The 18,836-nt window shown below is 39.1% G+C and overlaps 1 protein-coding gene across 2 annotated transcripts in view; it reads right to left on the bottom strand.

Annotated features, from left to right (window-relative positions):
* Window positions 1-6,217: 6,217 nt before the first annotated feature.
* The window catches only part of LOC102783373 (heterogeneous nuclear ribonucleoprotein L-like), a 32,134-nt gene continuing 19,515 nt past the window's right edge, over window positions 6,218-18,836 (bottom strand). The window contains exons 3-13 of one of the 2 annotated variants that reach the window (XM_087842428.1): window positions 17,381-17,618; window positions 16,812-16,897; window positions 16,387-16,483; window positions 16,224-16,296; window positions 14,584-14,643; window positions 14,220-14,455; window positions 12,043-12,164; window positions 9,484-9,682; window positions 8,788-8,845; window positions 8,552-8,650; window positions 6,218-7,692 (exon numbers count right to left, since the gene is read on the bottom strand). In XM_087842428.1, the coding sequence (XP_087698554.1) occupies window positions 7,637-7,692; window positions 8,552-8,650; window positions 8,788-8,845; window positions 9,484-9,682; window positions 12,043-12,164; window positions 14,220-14,455; window positions 14,584-14,643; window positions 16,224-16,296; window positions 16,387-16,483; window positions 16,812-16,897; window positions 17,381-17,618 (1,324 nt within the window). In that variant the 3' untranslated portion in view covers window positions 6,218-7,636. Of the gene's footprint in view, window positions 7,693-8,551; window positions 8,651-8,787; window positions 8,846-9,483; window positions 9,683-12,042; window positions 12,165-14,219; window positions 14,456-14,583; window positions 14,644-16,223; window positions 16,484-16,811; window positions 16,898-17,380; window positions 17,619-18,836 lie in introns of both variants that reach the window. The other variant, XM_087842427.1, reaches the window with a different exon arrangement.

Genomic DNA, 18,836 nt, shown 5'->3' with positions numbered 1-18,836 from the left:
TCTGACGTCACCGAACTCAGAGCGGCAGTAATGTCCGTGGGGTCCTAAAATACACAACCGGCCTGTTCCTCGTGTAAGTTGGCTTCTGTTCTGCAGCCCTCACTTTCCATGGTTTCATGGCAATATTACTAGGTAAATTCCAGAGGTAGGAATTAGACACTTTCTTTGAGAAGGGAAGTGACTCAACAGTACCTCAAATTTCGGTTTCTTTAAGTGGTCGAAAAAGTGGATCCAAAAGCAGAGGTGGGTCGAGTATCCAAAAATTGTACTCAAGTAAGAGTAGCATTACTTTAAAATATTACTACAGTGAAAAGTAGTCTTCAAAAAAGTTACTCGAGTAAGAGTAAAAAAGTACTTGGTGAAAAGACTTGGAAATGTCTGATTTATTTTATAAATAAATGCTATCAGACAAACAAAAATAAATAAATATACAAATTTTAGTATTTTCAAAAGGAATATATGTAAAAACATCAACAAAATAAGGCACAACAATTCTAATTTCAAGATTTCCGATTTTCACAACATTTTTCAAACAAGCTTTTTTCACCAATACCTACAGTAAATAATATAAATATATAAACAGTGCAAACAATTTCCAGTGACAAGATATGCTGTAAACTTTATATTCATTTTTGCTCCAAATGGCACAGCAGCCTCAGAGAAAACAGAACGAGGCATCTTCCTCATGTACATACAAGGGAGCTCAGTTTACCATAAATTGTATGGGTGTGCATTTATTTCTGCATATTTAGTAAAAATGTGCCATTTCTTGACTCAGTAAGGTGATGGTTAAGCTTCAGCAGCAGTTTGCTCTCAATGTTCTTTCTGTGAAGCTGTAACTGTTTAGCAGTGAACAGGAGATCCTTTCTCTGTAAATTATTTTATCTTCACTCAGTGGGGCTTTTACACGATAATCATGAAAGTTTGTGGTCAGGCACACTGCAGGCTCCCACTGACCTGCTTTCATGTTTGTTGTGTGTCTTTAAAGTTGGTTTTGCTCACAATTTCCTCTGTCTTCACACCTGGATGGCAGTGTGGTTGACTCTTACATTATCTGATTTTCATTCTGTAAAAGAGAACAGGCTGAAATTAATGAGTTACAGTTGTCATACAAACAGACAGCTGCAACTGAAACCTGCCACAAAACTGTTAACTGTCACTTACTTCCAGTTTTGAAATTAAGCTACATGTTTTGTTTGTTTGCTGATCACATTATCGCCACTCAAAATTATAAAAATAAATAAATAGGAAATTAAGCATAATGGCACTCTCCATAAAGGGACCTGTTTTTACATTGAATTACAGCTCAGCTAAATGACAGTTCCACTGTAACCTATTATTTGCAGACAAAGAAGGGTAAAAATGTTTATTTTGTGTATGTGGATAGTCACAATTTTTACGGTCTGAATTACTGATGAAAACTTAATCAACCAGTCTGCTTGCACAACTCAATTGCTTATATATGTTTTTTTAAAAAATGAGGAAAACCTTTTTCATTCTGGATATAAATTTTTTCTCATTAGTGAATATTTTAGAAAATGTTGTGAAGATTTTAACCAAAATTAACACTATTTCAGCAACTCTAACTCATGTGAAGAATTAAGAACGCAAAATAAAAAACAAAACAAAACAGCAACCACAGCTTTCATTGGGCCAGCTCTGTCACTGGCGTAAAGAAAGCTGTGAGCCTTGTTTGTAAACTCTGTTTAATGTGTGGAATTTATTTGGATAGTGTTTAGTCGTGTTACTGCCCGTGAGGCTAGCTTTAACATCTACTCATACATGAGCAAGTTATTTTCATATTGGTTATTTGCCTAGTGGTTCACTATCGGTTTCTGAGTTCTGAGTTTTTTCCTTTTTTCCTCCTTTGCCTTAACTGATCTCCCTTGTGAGCAATGTTCCTTCTAAGCTGCGCACGTGCGCAATTGCGCACTGCTGGCACAGTCTCTGCGCACAGAAAATCTGTGTTGCACACAAAAAAAAAACTAACCTGAATTGAAATTAAAATAAATACATTAACAATTCTGTTTTGCAGTGTTAGTCAGTAAGTGACCGGCTGCTCCCGTATGGGATTAGAACGATGCCACCTTATCCCATAGCAATGATGCAATTCACATTTGCATCATTGCAACAGCTAATCAATGTCGACAGGCTATGACAGCGTCCTTATGTGCCGACACCGGTGTTTTAGCAAGCAAAACGGCGTGGCTGATGTGTAGTGAAGCCACGTTAATGATAACGTGTACACCTATTGAAGATGTGAACAGGACAGACGGAACAATTGTGTTGCTAGGCCATGTAAAACCAGAGTTATGATAAAAAATATCTGCAATGTTTGTTTTTTTCCTGAATACTATCTTTGTTTATATTTACTGCGGGAAGAAATGGTAAAAACGGCATTTTATAAGGAAACACCCCCCCCCCCCCAGCCTTTCCTATTGGTGGAAAAATGTACTATGTGGACCAATCAAAAAATGATATGGCAACATGGCGTTTAGTTGTTTAGGAAGAGGGAAGTTTTAGGCATTGTGGCAGTGTTTTGAGATGTGAGAGATTTGCAAGTTTAGCACAAATCTTGTGTAGTTAGTGTGTAGTGTATTCAATAGTTTTGTTGTGTGTGTCAGAACAATGAGACGACTGCTGAATGTTACAGGTGTTACAGCAGTGATACATCTCCTGTTGTCAGGCCTGCAGGGATCAGACTGTTGTTCTCCTTTATCTCATAGTGGACAGAAATTATTTTTTGGAGTGAAACAAATAATTTGTGTGACATCAGATTTGATGCAGAAAAGCTGATTGTTCTGTAAATAGTTTGAAATGTTTATTTAAAAACACCTTGGCTGCATTTTTAGATAAACAGCTGCAAAAAACTTTGTTGTTTGCATAACTCAGTTACTTTTTTGAAGAAGTAACTATATAATTAATTGCCCAACATTGGTCATTATATGCTGTATTTTGCAGATAGAGAGTTACAGGACAAGCAAGTCAGAGCTTTATATAAAAAAAAGAAAGTTGTGTTTTCAAAATTGGAGTTCAAGTTATTTTTACTTCCAACAGTGTTAACATGCTACACAGGTCATGAACAAATTTTTTTTACATTTTCATTGTAAGTGGGATAAAGCAGTTAATTAAAAGTAGTCTAACATAAATGTAAATGCTGTAATTTGATTATTTTAACAAACATGTAACTTGGATGGATTTGATGCCCGCGTGACCACAGTGCACACGTCAGCTGTTGCTCACAGTGGTCCAAGTGTTCGCTCAGGGAGTTTGTGTGTTCGCTCACACACATGAAAAATTAGAGGGAACATTGCTTGTGAGGCTCTCGTTTATGTTACCTCCCATGTCCCCTGGCAGATCCGGGTCGTAACATAAGTGGGGGCTCGTCCAGGATACCTTTCACAAAGTGATCCCTGTTTCTAGAAATGTGAAAGTGTGTTTGCTTTAAAGTAGCCTTTTCCATTAGAGGTTAAGCGCTATGTTGGCTGCATTTTGTTTGGAGCACTTAAGCACTAGTTGCTGCAAGTGTGATTTGCTGCAAATTGTAGACCACTTTAAGCTGCTGGTCCCAAAAACAGTTTGTAAAAGTGAGTTAAAAGCCCTAGTAGTAGATAAGTTGGTGGAAGCTGGCCTGATTCAAGTACCTGATCTGGCTGAGGTCTCTGTTGGGCTAAGCCAAGCTGCCTTGCTTGAGGAGGACCATAAGGATGGTTCCAGTATGGATGGTGAGGGGATGAGTGGGGGTAGACGCCGTGCAAGCTTCCTCTCTATGATCCACTCTCTTCTGGGAAGGCCCAGGCCAGCAGAAGGCTGGAGATAGAGGCAGAAAAAGCCTCTATCTGGTGTAAGCTTGAGCTGGAGTCCCAGCTACAAGCCTTATCTGCCTCTGCTGACTTTCCAGGTTCCATCTCCACGTCTGCTATAGCATTCGATGTCAGTAAGTGTATTTCTCTAGTGCTCGCTTTTAGGGAAGCTGAAGTTGATTCATACTTTGCAGCATTTGAACGCCTTGCTAGTGCTTTGCAGTGGCCTATTGATATCTGACCCCTTTTGTTGCAGTGCGAACTGTCTGGCAAAGCTCAAGAGGTGGTGGCTGCACTTCCTTTAAAGGAACGCCTAAGTTATCCGAGTGTTAAAGCAGCTTTCTAGCAAGCTTATGAATTGGTCCCCGAAGCTTATAGGCAGAAGTTTCGACAACAGAGGAAACTTCCAAACCTATGTGGAGTTTGCCAGAGAGAAGGGGATTCTCTCACTGTGTCGAAAGCCAGTGATTATGGCTACCTGCGAGAGGTAGTGTTGCTGGAAGACTTTAGAAAGCATTCCTGAATGTGTAGTTTTGTATTTAAATGATGTGATGTGCTCACCTATAAGTCATCATTCCATGTCAATGAGAAGCACGTGTTAGCTCTGTGCAAGAGCTCCACGTGGCTAATACATCTGTAATTGTTTCAAGCGTGTGGTAAGTGCTGATCAAGCCAGTAAAGAACAGCAAGCCTATTTTGTAGAACAGGATGTTTTAATGTCTCAGTGGTCTCCATCAGGTGCGGAAAGAGCAGACTGGAGTAAAGTTAGGCAGATTGTTATACCAACCATGTATAGACATAAGGTCCTGTCTCTTGCTCATGAAAGCCAGTGGTCTGGACACTAAGGTGTCACAAAAACATAACAGATTTTGTTAAAACGTGTGTGTGTGTGTGTGTGTGTGTGTGCTTATAATGTACAGGGCCTCAAATGGGTATTCTGCAATTGATACACCATTATTTTTACATATTCACTGGTAATTAGCCCACATGGGATGAATGTGCCACAGGGCTGTGGTACATCGAATAACCAGCAGATGTCAGTACTTCCAAATCAGCTGTTGAACAGGGCTTCATGTAATCTGCCTTTTAGCAAAGCAATTAGCAAGAAAGATTCAACATATTCATTCAGCCTTATTACCCTACTGATGGTGTGATGAAGTCTAACAAGTTAAAAATGTTGGTTTAAAGAAGTTGCTTGTTCAGATGTGATTACTCGCCTGTCTTTTCTAAGTCTAAAGTGGCTGGGTCATGTGTGCCTATTACCTTGACAGGATTCTCCCTGCCCTCCTTGTTCTTCTGAAGAGCAACACATGCTGTGTCCTGTTTGCTTTTTGTGTGCTCATTTGGACAGGACTAAAAGTATTTTGAAACGTAACCAGCTTTTCATTTCATAGGCCTATCACTGAGAAACAGCTGTCACACCAATTTGTGCAGGCAATTGCTGTTGGGTCAGAGCTGTGGGCAGCAGAGGGCCTGTGGACTTAATTCATTCGTGGTCTGGCTGCATCTATACAGTAGCAAGCTGGTCTTCACCTCTCACTTTTGTCTGGTTTTACAGGATGGACGTCCTCAAGTGCTCTGAGAACTGGGGTTACACAAGTAACCTAAAAGGTTTCGGTTCTCAGTGTAGTTGCTAGTGTTTTGTTCCAATAGTCACTGTTTTCAGTTTGCTCTTTAAATGTGTTTTTTTGCCATTCTGGAATTCCAGTAATCAGGCTGATAAACTGCTCGCTCTTTTATAAACTCTGCCTTTCTGTGAGTCTGCATATGGGTCCTAATCTCAATGACATTTATGACAAAATGAGAGTGAAAAGGTACCGACTTATGAAGGAGAATAGCTGCATGTCTAGCTTTGGATGTAAAGGGTGACTCATAGACATGAGAAACTCAATTAGCCCTATGTTTCCTGTGCTCCGTGGCTTTAACATGTTTTTCTTGTATAAACATGAGCTCTGCCTTTAATGACTTGAGACTAAGAATATGGAGCCAACACAAACAACGAAAGTCGACACAAACCAAGAACACACACATCAACAAAGCCCTTACCCTATGTGTTGGGTCTGTGTTTCCCCGCTGGTTTAGAGACTTATTCATCATGAAGAAAACAAGACAGTCAGCGATCGATCGATTTACTTGCAAGGGAGGCCTCGTTGGTGTCTACCACAAAATGACCCCAAATCCTGCCTCCGCTTGCTGCCTTTTATTGGGAAAACAGTTCACACAATACACAATAGTTTACACGCACCTCCCCTCGTAACCCCCCTTGGTTACAAAGACAAGGTACTGTATGTATATGTGTGTGTGTGTGTACATCACAAGAAACAGATCTTCCAGATAGGATGTATCTGCAATAAAACACTACATTCCCCCCCCCCCCAGAACCTCGAGAGGCTGGGGGGGGGGGGGGGGGGGATAAGGGGATTCCTTTCATCACAGAGTTAAAACAATGTAGAGATGGTAAGCATAAAAATGACGACATTTAACATTTAAGCTTATGCTTCTTCCTAGTCCTTTTTCAACATGTTATTTATTATGATTATCTTGTTTTCACTATGTTTTGTTTTGATTGTGTTCTTCGTTGCTGTTATATTATTTTTTTTAACATGTACAAAAAAAATCTGACATTTGGCTAAGTGGTGAAGTTAGCCTGATCCAGACATGTAGCAAAAATTATGTATGTATTTACATTGTGGGTTAGGTTTTTTAAAAACTTAGTCCATTAATCTTTAAATCTTCTGCCTGCTTTGGTGTCTTTGGTTTCAAACGATGCAGGAACGTAGAAACAAAATAAAAATTCATGTTCAACGCATTTTTAATGATTCTATCTTGCTGGTTGATTTCTGTTAGTTAACAGAAATCAATAGTTTTATTAACTCTGTTGCTGTTCAGCGTCCTTTCATAACACAAATACATCACAGCAAAAATTAATTAGTTTGGTTTAAGCAGTGTATTTAAGGTTTGATTGAAAAAGTTTGGAAGACAGCATTAGACAACAATATCCAGGGAAAAGAAGGTATGCTATATAATCCAACAACTGGAAGTGCGAGCAGTACTCATCAACAACCATAAAGTGCATAAATGTTCCTGGGGTTAATGTTTTACTTATAGTGAACATTACACAGTACTTTACAGCAGTTACACCCAGCACCTTCTTTACAAAATATTATTTAAATTTTGATGATGGGAAGAGTAAATACAACATCAGGGCACTCGCAGTAATAATAAAAGCAGACATTTGTTTTTTTAAACAGACATGAATTTATTAATTGAAGTTGCTGTTTAGCTTTAAAGAACTACTAAATGAGTTCAGCAGTGGTTTAGTAGTTTTAGAACAAACTGTATTTTTGATTTAATCTAAGTTTATTAAAAGGCTTTTTTCATATTTTTAAGTTGAGGCAAAGGTTTGATGCAGGTGGGCTTTAATAATGATATAAGCTTTCTCTATTTTCTCTTTAATTACACAAATAAAATAAGGTTGTTATCTTCATTTGTCTTTGGACTGAACACAGAACTAAGCACAAATGTTCCTAATTGCTTCCCATTAGATTTTTCCTAGTGTACTCCATTTTAAGCCCCTGTAAGGAATTCAATTAATTCAAACACTTTACATTCAAACAAATTACACCGAAACTATGAGATGAAATATTAACAAATGTTAACAAAGAAAAGTCTGGCTCAATTATCTAATTTTCAAGGGTGTCACTTATTTAGTTTATTGCTAAAATCTTTTTTTTCTACATTGACCACACAGCAATCATCCATTGAAAAAGTAGAATTGTTTCAAGGAACAAATAAACTCTTTTGCAGTTTGTCCAGGTCATCTTGTTTCTGGGTCACAGATGGGAGGAGGTGGAGAAGCAGAGCTTCAGGGTGAAAGGGCTGGAGCTATCTGCAGGTTGGAGAAAAGATGTTGACTTTATTGTGAAAGACCACTCCTGACATTCAGTTTAACATCAACATATGAGACGTTTGTATTGTCCTGAAGTTTGAATAATGCTTATCTGTTTGATGGCGTCCTATTTTCTTTACTTAATTTACCCAACCTATGTAAAGCCTCATCTAATAGTGTTAGATAATCTCATATGAGAGGCCGCACTCTGCACTGACCATGCTGAAAGAAAGGGGAACTGAACAAAACATTATACCTTATGTTAGAGTGATCAGGACCTTGAAACCCATTCATCTTGTCTGTTAACTTCATCCTTCATTCTAGGTAACTAGTCTTAATTTGTCTTATCTATTTTTTCTAACTTGAAGACAAAATAATTAATTCTGATTGTTGTAACTATCCTATTTCAGTAATCCTTACTGCATGACTTTATTTTATATTATATATATATTATTATATTATATATTTTACTATAATAAGCTGTGTCTTGTCATCCTCTTTCCCCTTGTCCTCACTGACAGTGTGTTTTTCCTAGTAACTCTAGTGATCTTCCTCGTGGTTAATAGTTTTCAGTTTACCCTTTTGAATTTATGTTTCTTTTTGATTATTGGTACCAGCCAATAAACATTCTGCTTTAAGTCTGACTCAGTCATCCTCTGCATGTCTTGGACCCTCTTTCACACTTTCTGAAGCAATATCAGAACATGTCTTTAGCGACTGGTTTCACAGGGACTGCCAGCAACCTTCAGTAAACACTTCAAAAGTGGGAGAATATTCTCTCGACTTGTGACTGAGGCCCTCAGAGAAGCTGCTGCTGTCAGCAGTTCTGATACAGGCTAAGAATCATTTGAATACTTACTGGGTATTCGGATCTGGTGGTGGTTGAGGACTGTCAGAGCCTCCACAGCTTCAGTTTTACTGTCAAACTCCAACAGACCAGACAGAGTCTTTGAGCTGGCTGCTTAGAGGAAGAGGAAGATGGGGGAAAGACGGAAATGTTTATAACAACAAAAACCACACGTGTACACACTGAATGATATCTCCTGATGCCTGGACCTGAGGAGTTATTATCGCTGCTTAATTGGTTAAACTTACGTTTGGCATCAAAAACCTTGAACTTAGAGAATGCTGAAATGTTGTATTCAGTACAGAGCTGTTGGCAAGAAAGATAGAAAAGCATTTTTAAAAGCAATTCCTGCATTTTCTTTTGTTAATATAAAACCAAACTAAAACTTGACAAAAAGTGTTGGTTGTCAATGTTGGTTGTCACTGCTGAAAATACGTTTACAGTAGTGATCTTAAGACCACAGGCAAAACTGAGTAACTTGAAGATTAAATCTCCCTGAACAAGGTTATACTAGGTTTATTGACATCGGTTAGGTTTATTTAGGTTTATAGGTTTATTTGATTTTATTGTGTAAAATCAAAAACATTTAGAAAGTTTAATTTACTGTTTATTTTATTTTATATATCTATATATAGTCAAGATGAGGACTTGACTATATATAGTAACAAGTCTATTCCATCTATTTATTCCATAGTAATTATTTGTTGTCTATTCTGTTACGTACACTGAGCAGAAAGAAAATAACGTTTCTTTCTATGTGTGAACAAAGATGCTTCCAAACAAACAACCAACATACCAGTCATTATCTTTGAATAATCCTTTCAAAGTTCAAGGCGTGCCACAGTGGAGCGCATACTTTTCTACTTAGAAAGCTCACTTGGAGTAGACATTAAGTCGAGCATTTCTCCATTGAAATAATAAGTCTCATGCAGGTGTGGCCTTGCCTTTTGCAACTGGTGTTGATTGAGGTTTGGTGGGGCATTGTAGAAGTGCAGCACAGTGGCGGGTGGCTGGATGATGTTCCTGCTGCTCTGTGCACTGCTGAAGCGGTTGTTCCTTGTTAGACTAAAGTCCTGGTAGCTGCAGGTGCCGTCACCCAGCTCAAAGACCTGACTGGGAATCACAGCCTGTTGCTTGGACACACTGAGCAGGGTCAGATAAAGGGATGTGTGATAGACAAAGTATTGTAAGGACATGTTGTCAGTGTGAGCCAAAATCCTATGCGTCAGTCTGCTTGTTAAGGCTTTTTCTACTTTCTGTACAGTATGATTTCATGGAGGGGGGATACCTTACCAATCAGAAGAGAGTTGGCTTAACATTAAAAAAGTGAACTCAAGTGGCTTGTTTCAGGTAACAGATAAAATAGATCCTTTAAGTTCTGGGCAGATAGTCACTGACTGAAGTAATGAAAAAATACAATAATGCAGTATTTCTACAAATTTGCAAAGGCTGGAACAGCCCAACATATTTTATAAAAAAAAAAAATAGAGGCTAACTGTTGTTATTTATGTAAAATACAAGTGACAGCTTGTGGGAATTTTCAGTCCTTGGAGAGTTCTTGGATATCAGGTCTTAAAAAAAACGTGTTCCTTTCCTTTATTTAAACATGCACGTCTCTTCTCAGTTTTGACCTATGATCATGACATGAATATCACTAGAGCCAATGTCATGTACTTTTAGCTAGCAGTTAAGATATTTTGTTATCCGGTCGTTAAGTCTGACGTCACTAGCCGTGTCTGGGCCTAAACTCCGCTGCAGGTCCATATATCAAACGATCACTATGGCATTACTGAGAGTTGAAAAACTGTCTAAAGTCTTTCATCTGTAATAAAATGATCAGCGTTCTGCTCTACCAGGTGTAACAATTGAGTTTAACATCCAGGCATCCATGAAAACGGAATTTATGACATTAAACGGAGTTAGAAGTTAGCAGGAAGTTAGCTCGCTAGCTTCTATCTAAATGATTACAGGACATGTAATCGGATTACAGTAACGTGTTACAAGTAACATGTTACTGTAATCCGATTACTTTTTTCAAGTAACGAGTAAAGTAAGGAATTACTATTGCAAAAACAGTAATTAGATTACTGTTACTTTCACGTAGGAACGCTGCGTTACTGCGTTACTAAAACCGTGATTTTTTTGCGAGAATGTCTCATGACAGTGACGTAAACGAGTGCGTCGTTCGTGACAACAGCTGTGTGCAGATCAACAATATCCAGTGCGGGAGAGAGTATGAGCGTGCAGCGTTTAAAGCGTGGAAGTACTGACTTACTTTAAGTTTGATTCCATAAAAATTGACAAAAACATTAGTGTCCGTTGTGCGTGGGAAGAAAACTTTTTACAGCGAAAAAAACCCCCTAAACTTCCAAGCAAGCACCGAGTAGCTACGACGTAATGGGAAACTCACAGAGAAACTCGCGGATTCTTCAACGGACCGCTGCGGCACACCTGCACCAGGGCAAACCTCCGCCTACCCTACTACTGCTTTACAGGTGAAAATAGAGCAACAGGACCGCTAGTCTTTGACTTCATTTATTTTCTGCTGTGTTTTACTTTAAAGACTGAGTGTAAACACAAAAATTTTTTTGCTTGATGCATGAAGTTAAAAGATTAAAACTAGTAAAACAAGTTTTAAAAAGAGACTTTTCCATCTGATTACATTTTGTATGATGGATTATGTAGAAAAAGTAGAATTGGGCTGAAAGATCTATCACTTTATCACCTATTCAGGTTGTAAATCGTGTTTTTAAAAAGTAACTAAGTAACTAAGTAATTAATTACTTTTGAAAATAAGTAATCAGTAAAGTAACGGGATTACTTTTTTGGGGAAGTAATCAGTAATTAGTTACTGATTACTTTTTTCAAGTAACTTGACCAACACTGGTCCTGACTACGGGGTTTTGGAAACAATTTAAAACGTACAGCTCTGTTATCACTTCCAACATAAATGAAGAAGATACACTAGCTGGTATATAATGATGTGCTACGTGACCGCTAGCGACACAGCTATGTTAGCATAATATAAACAAGCTAACTTTTTTTCCACTCGATAAAAGTTAACGTGAGTGTTCTCGGTGGTCAGGAACAAATGTAATCGCATGGCAGGATGCTGTAAAAGGACCAAACTTCAGCCAGGAGAACAACTGAGATAATCCATCCACAATATGAGGTTAGTCATTCATATACTGCTGCATGGGCTGGGCTGTAGTTACATCCTAAGGTTTTAAAAACTGAGCTTAAATAAATGATTAGCGGTAATAAAAGCCGAGGGAGGTCAACAGTGATCACTGACTGTTTTAGGAGCTTTTTGAGATTAAATAGAAGAAAATACAAAACATTAAACATGTTAACAACACAAAAGCCATATTAAACGCAGACTACTTTAGGCCCGGAAGTAGGATTCGTCACGTCATCACTTAACGACCGGATAGACTACATCATACTCCCTACCACAAACCCCAAGTGTCTTCAAGTCTGAAGCATGCATATTTAGTGCTTACCAGACGTTGAATTTCTTGCCAAATACTTTGATACCATTTAGGTGAGTCACAGCTCGGTCCACAGCATACTCATCACCCATCTCTACCAATGCTGTGCCTGGAATGCTTTTCATGAACTTCACCTGCAAACACAGAAGATATTTTCTTTAGCTGAAGAGCTACCATTTTGCAGCATGCTAGCTGCTGATAACTGCAGTATTTATTTATTTTGCATGAGCGTCACCATCCCCTTAACCCTGCCCCTACTCTCTCTACTGCAATTTTTTAAATCATTAATATTGAAACTAAAATATATTCACTTGCTCTGAATATAAAAAGCCATGGGTCACAGGAGGGATGAGATGTTGATTAGCGCAGGCTTGAAATTACATGCTATTGATGCCCAAATCACCCACCCAAACAAACAGTGGCTGCAGCTTGAAGGAGAAGCCCAGTGAAGTGGATAGCTACAAACTGCAGGCTAATTAGTGTTGTTGAAGACGTGTAAGAAATCAGTACTTCAACTTTTACTTGAGTAGTTTTTAACAGTAGTATTTGCATAGTACATAATGTCTGTACTTTTGCCAACTCTGCAAAAGACCTTTTAAGATAGAAGCTACTCGCTTTTCTTTAGATGGCAGGTCAGTTGCTCATTTTTTTAAAAAGTAGTCCATTTCCATTTTAACTGCCTTACTAATTCAAACATTTACAGAGCACCGTTCCTCCTTAGCAAACCATTTATGAATACAGATATTATTATGATAATGATAATAAATATGATTGTGATTGTAAACAGCAATGATGCAGTTGCAGTGATAGCTGTACATAGTGACACCAGTATAGCAGTAATAATAATAATAATAATGGATTGGATTTATATAGTGCTTTTCAAGGCACCCAAAGCGCTTTATTATTCATTCACTCTATTCATTCACTCTCTGGTGGAGGCAGTTACAGTTGTAGCCACAGCTGCCCTGGGGCAGACTGACAGAAGCCATATTGCGCCATCGGCCCCTCTGGCCACCACCAGTAGGCGGTAGGTGAAGTATCTTGCCCAAGGACACAACGACCAGGACAGAGAGCCCGGGGATCGAACCGGCAACCTTCCGGTTACAGATGTGCTTCCCAACCCCCTGAGCCACGGTCGCCCCGTACATGGTGTAACAGTAACAGATAAGAAATATGTACATGATGACTTAATGACTTTCTAATACCGTACTAATACTTAATAGTGGGACATTTTTATAAAGTGCCACCAATACAGTAAATGAACTTCGTAGACAGCTAATCTGTGGCTGTAAAAAAAATTTGAATGCATACCTTATTTCTCAGTACACCATCTGGGGGAACACCTCTTTAATGTTTTAATTAATTAATACATGCATGGTTACGGCATACATGAGAAGTTAATACAGATTGATGATGGTCCATGAGATTTTGCTTGTTTGTTTTTTCTTTTTATATTAAGTTCAAACTGGCCCTGCGTTCACTGCCTGGCACTGTGGAACCCAACTTGCATTTGATCTCTACAGGTTAGGCAAAGGCACCCTGACTATCCATAGGTATTGGAATTAAATCCTTCACCCATTGTTGGACCCTACACTGGAGTATGGGTCGTAGGTTGGTCTTGGTTCAAAACAATGCCTGCTCTCATATGGCCAGAGTAAACAGGGAGTTCCTAAAGGACACCTCTGGGGCATTATGTTTTGGTCCATTTGACACCCCCAGGTTGCACCTCAGACTGTTCAGAAGCTCAATGATGTCCCGGTCCAAATGTGGGAGGCGATTCCCCAGGACAACATCCATTGTCTCCTTAGGAGAATGCCCCAACATTGTCAGGCATGTATGCAAGCACATGGGGGTCATACAAACTACTGAGTGCCATTTTGAGTTGCCACAAAATGGACTAGTGTGCTGCATCTTTTTTCACATTTTCATTCTGTAAGCTGCTAATTTTCATTTCCATCCAATGATGTGGCATCCTTTTGTTCCAGTATAGCTATCCAGAAAAAAAAAATGTTTCCATTGAGATCTGATGTTTTCTTTTTTTGAGCACTGTAAAAATAAACTAAATCATACATACCTAGAACATAAGTTATGATTAAGATTTATTAAAAGAAAATTATAGGAACTATTGTACAATATATGTATTTTCATATCAACGTGACCTCTAAAAGTCAGCGAGGATCCGTACACACCTTCTCGACATTGCCGTAGAGACAGAAGAGGTTGAAAATACGGCTGCAGTTCATCTTAACAGGATGGAGACCGCTCACCATCGTGACAGAGCTAGTAATGCTTTTGCCAAGGAAAGAGGAAGAGGATGTGGGGGAGGTCTTCTGGAGTAGCGGGTAAGAGATCCTCTCCTGCACCTCCTCGCTGTACCTCCAGTTCTGGCTTTTAGCAGGTAGAGGCAAGAGGGGCCAGTGTGTACCTGCAAAGATACGCACAGATACTCAGGGGATATTATGTGGTACAGTGGACTCACAGTAATTGCAGTGAAACAAGTGGAAGAGATAACATATTGGCAGCTAGACGGGGAGGGATGAAGACAGACAGTACCACCGCCGTTAGATGGATGCTCTCCCAATATGGCATGACGTTGCCTCCCCTTCCCCCGCTCTGTAACAAACAAACAAAGTGCTCAAATGGGGTGATACAGTACTATTAGGTCTTTAAGATAAGATAGGGCCAGATTATTCAAGAACTTGTATGTGAGGACAAGGATTTAAAATTTGATTGTAGTTCAAAGAGGGAGCCAGTGAAGAGAAGGCAGTATGAGAGAAAGAATATGTTATCTCTTTCTGGCACCTGTCAGGACTCTTGCTGCAGCATTTTGGATCCACTGAAGGCTTTTCAGAGAGTCTTAAGCGCAGTTGGATAATAATGAATTACAGTGGTCCAGCCTAGAAGTAATAAATACATGAACTAGTTTTTCAGCGTCACTCTGAGAAAGGATGCTTCTAATTTTAGAGATGTTGTACAAATGAAAGAAAACAGTCCTACATTTTTGTTTAATATGCACACTGAAGAACATATCCTGTGGTCAAAAACAATTTTCAAGATTCATCAGTGTTACTGGAGGACAGGGTAACGCCATCTAGAGGTTAGATAGCATACTAGTTAGATAACATACTTGTAAGGCCAAATACCTTCAGTTTTATCTGAATTTAAAGGAACGAAATTAGTGAATGCTGCCTGGTTTTCAGTCCTAAATGTTACTTAAGTCCCGGTACAAGCAGGATTCAGGATTCATTGCACTAATGTTAATGGTAACTTGGTTATTTTGCTGCCTCTGCTTGGTGCTGTTGAGCCAAATAGACTCAGTGTGCTAGTGTGCCAAATGGGATCTCAACTTATTTAATACCCCTAATAAGACAAAAAGTAAATGTGGAGAAACTACTGCTCTTATGTTATTTTTGTAGTGGTTCATACCACTTAATTCTGTCACCATTTTGTGTATCCAGCCGTTTCCCCTGATTTTTTTTTTTCTCTCTGAATGTAAAGCACAACGTATGTACCTCCAAGTAAAAACGAGGAAAAGCAGTGAAAAGTTCTATATTCCGTTTTATTTTTTTAAAAAAAGCAATGCGTCGCCAGGTGTTTCATCAGATTCAAGGTGTTACTTCCTTTGACAGTATCACAGTATCACCTTAAAGCACTTGTTGCAGGCTGCTGAGTTTGCATCTTTTGCTGTGAAGTACAGCCAGACTTTTGACCGCTTCGCCTTGGGCATTTTTAATCTGTAGCTCTGCTCTAACAGAACGTACGTACCTGGACCCGCCTACTATCCTCGGAAACGTAAAATGATTGGCTAGAATCTAAAGTGTATCACAGCTCAGGAAAAAAAAGCAACGAAATGTGCGCTGCTTTTCAGTCTGGTTACTACCATTTATGACAGAACCGGTGCCATCATGGCACCGGATACCGGTACCCATCCCTAGTAAAGGCAGTTGCTCATTAAAATACTGAGATCAGCCATCTGCCAAACAAAGCAAAACAAAAACTGCTGGTCAAAAACAAAATCTCTGTTCCCATGCTCTATTATCATAAACATTCATGTTCATGATAATGGGAAAAAAACACTTGGAACCAGCTGCTTCACCAACACTACAACTCCACTGAGTATGACATCCAGAATACGTCATTGTGTGTATGTGTGTTTGCTTTCATTGATCGGAGATTAAAAGAGGGAACGCTACCTCGGTGCAGGAGGAAGGGTTTGGTGTAATCCCAGCTGGTGTTGTTGTTGCAGATGACGTTCAGTCTGTTCGGCTGCAAGGGGCAACAGAGCACAGCACCTCTTTTTAGATGTGTGTTCATGTGCATGGGCATGACTGTGTGAGTGTATGTGCATGTGTTTACCCGAGCGTATTCAATCTTGAGTGTGCAGCAGCCAGCATAGATGTCAGCTCCATTCAGAGCCAGTTTGGCCTTCTGAGCATCCTTTACTGACTCAAATGTTAACAAGCTTGTTAAGGTTGACTCATCAGGATCAGCAGAGAAAAACAAGACTACCACAGCCCTCAAGAGGATGCACTGTCAGGTTTAATGAAGTGAACTTTGATCTGGCATCAACAAAACACATCCAGTTAGCTATAATCCTCTTCTACCATCCTGTGTTCATTATTTTGTATCCAAACGAGTCTATTAAGCTCTGAGCTGGAGCTTAGAAAAATGAAAACGCATGTTGGCATTTCTCTGCTAATCTGTGATATACCCCAAGCACACATGCAATAGTGTGCGCACACACACACACACACACACACACACACACACAGTCAGGATATTCAACCATGGCCTGGATGCCGTTGCGTTTGAAGATGACAATACGTAGGACGTTACCAACTGGGTTGCACACAGTGTACAACACATCCTGAGAGAAAGACAGAGACCACACTGTAAAAACTGCAACGTACTTACTGGTCACCAAGAAAATGGACTTAAGAAAACAGAAATGGAAAATGGGCTTTAACACATTTATGAGCTAATTTTGACTAAAAGTTAAAAGCTTACATTATTTTACAAATAAGCAGTGAGACATTAGCACTAATCTAAATTACAAAGATATTGTTGAGCATGTGTACACAGATAAAGAATGTATATACAGAGCAAAGGCACAGAGGGTTTGTTAATAATAGATGTCTGACAATGTAAGCTTGTATCTCTGTATCTGTATTCCTGAGGCAAACCTTTTAAGTAATGTACAATGACTGTAATCATTATTAACACAGGAGCAGGCGTCCTTGAAGGGTAAAAAGAGACCTGGTTAAAGAGTTTTAGCTCAGATAGCAAAAAGTTTCTTTTCTAACACAAGTTGAAGATATGGCAAGGGTCTTAGGTGGGGTAAAGGACTTACAGTGGTAATGGGATACCGAGGGTTCTGTATGGACAACAGGAGGACTTTGTTTCCACTGGAGGGGTCGTCTGTGTTGGTGGGTCTGGTGATTCTCTGGCTGGTAGAGAAGTTAAAAAAAGCCTGCTGCTCAGCGACGTAGACAGCATCACGGGTTCCGAATGACACGCAGCGCTCAGCACTCTCCACGCTGTCGAATTCCACCAGAGCCTGACGCTTGAAAGGCATCATCATTACATAACTGCCGATAGTGGAGACAAATGTGAAGGTTAGAGAAGGTGAGCAGGTAAAGTAAAAGTATGTACATTTTTATTTCTATAGCATCTTTCAACATAAACATCACCAAGTGCTTCACAAGAAATTACCATAGTGTCCCAGATAGGGATGCAACGATACCAATTTTTTTAAAACGATACGATACCGATACTTGGATCTGAGTACTTGCCGATACAGAGTACAAAAACGATACTTCTACCACACACACACAAACACACATGCAATGAATTGGAAGACAGGTTTTATTTCATTATCTGCCAATAAAAAATAAAATCTTAATAAAAATGACCACAAAAAAATATCAAGTGAAAAATAAGCACTTCTGTTAAATTATTGCAGTCTCCTCATTGTAATTTAACAAAATATCACTGAACTATTGGCACTGTCTCGAGCTTTCACAATAATAAATAAACACTTCTGTTTGGAATAAAATAAATACAAATTAGGTTTGCGAATAAAATAAACTTTTAAATTATTGCAGAGTGTCCATATTGTAAACAAACAAACAAAATAACAAAAGTATTTGGCATTGACAAACAAACTCCTCATCAGTCCACTGTGCCGTTAAACCAAGGACTGACATCGCGCACACACTGCTTGTCTTTACCTCTTCAGAAAGTTTTGGCACCATTATCTCCCTGATGTGTGGGCGGTTGGGAATTTCATATCGCAGCTCGAGTATGCTGAGAAGAATCCTATGTTTTCCACGACCGGCATTGGCTGGTCATCCAGAGCGATAAAATGAGTCAGAGCCTCTGTTATTTTAACTGCCCGTGGATTTTCTTATGACATTTTTCATCGCTTTTCCAAAACCTGAGTTAAAGTTGGCTGTTCTGGTCCACACTGCTGACATTTTGTTTAGCCTAGCTACAGCAGCCTCCAGTCACTATTGCCAACTCCTCAGTAAGGAAAATCGCTACTGGTTGTCCTAAAAGCCGCTAGAAGTCGCTAAATGACGTCATCACCTAATTTGCATAATTGGTCATGCTAATGTAATTGTAACCTACGCTGCTGGAGAGAGAAATAACATCGTGGAAGAGAAATAAAGTGAGTAAAAAACGTCCTAAATGCATTTAGAATTTATTTAGAACTACAAATTAAATTTCTTTTAGCAATTATTGTTTTTGTAATGTCACAATTCCAACCCTGCTCCTTTACCCGGGCTTGGACCGGCAAAAGTGAC

The sequence above is a fragment of the Neolamprologus brichardi genome, chromosome 6, assembly GCF_056152115.1.
Source record: "Neolamprologus brichardi isolate AB-2024 chromosome 6, ASM5615211v1, whole genome shotgun sequence".
Taxonomy (NCBI): domain Eukaryota; kingdom Metazoa; phylum Chordata; class Actinopteri; order Cichliformes; family Cichlidae; genus Neolamprologus; species Neolamprologus brichardi.
The sequence above is the reverse complement of the archived record's forward strand: the minus strand, read 5'-3'. Positions and strand labels throughout refer to the sequence as shown.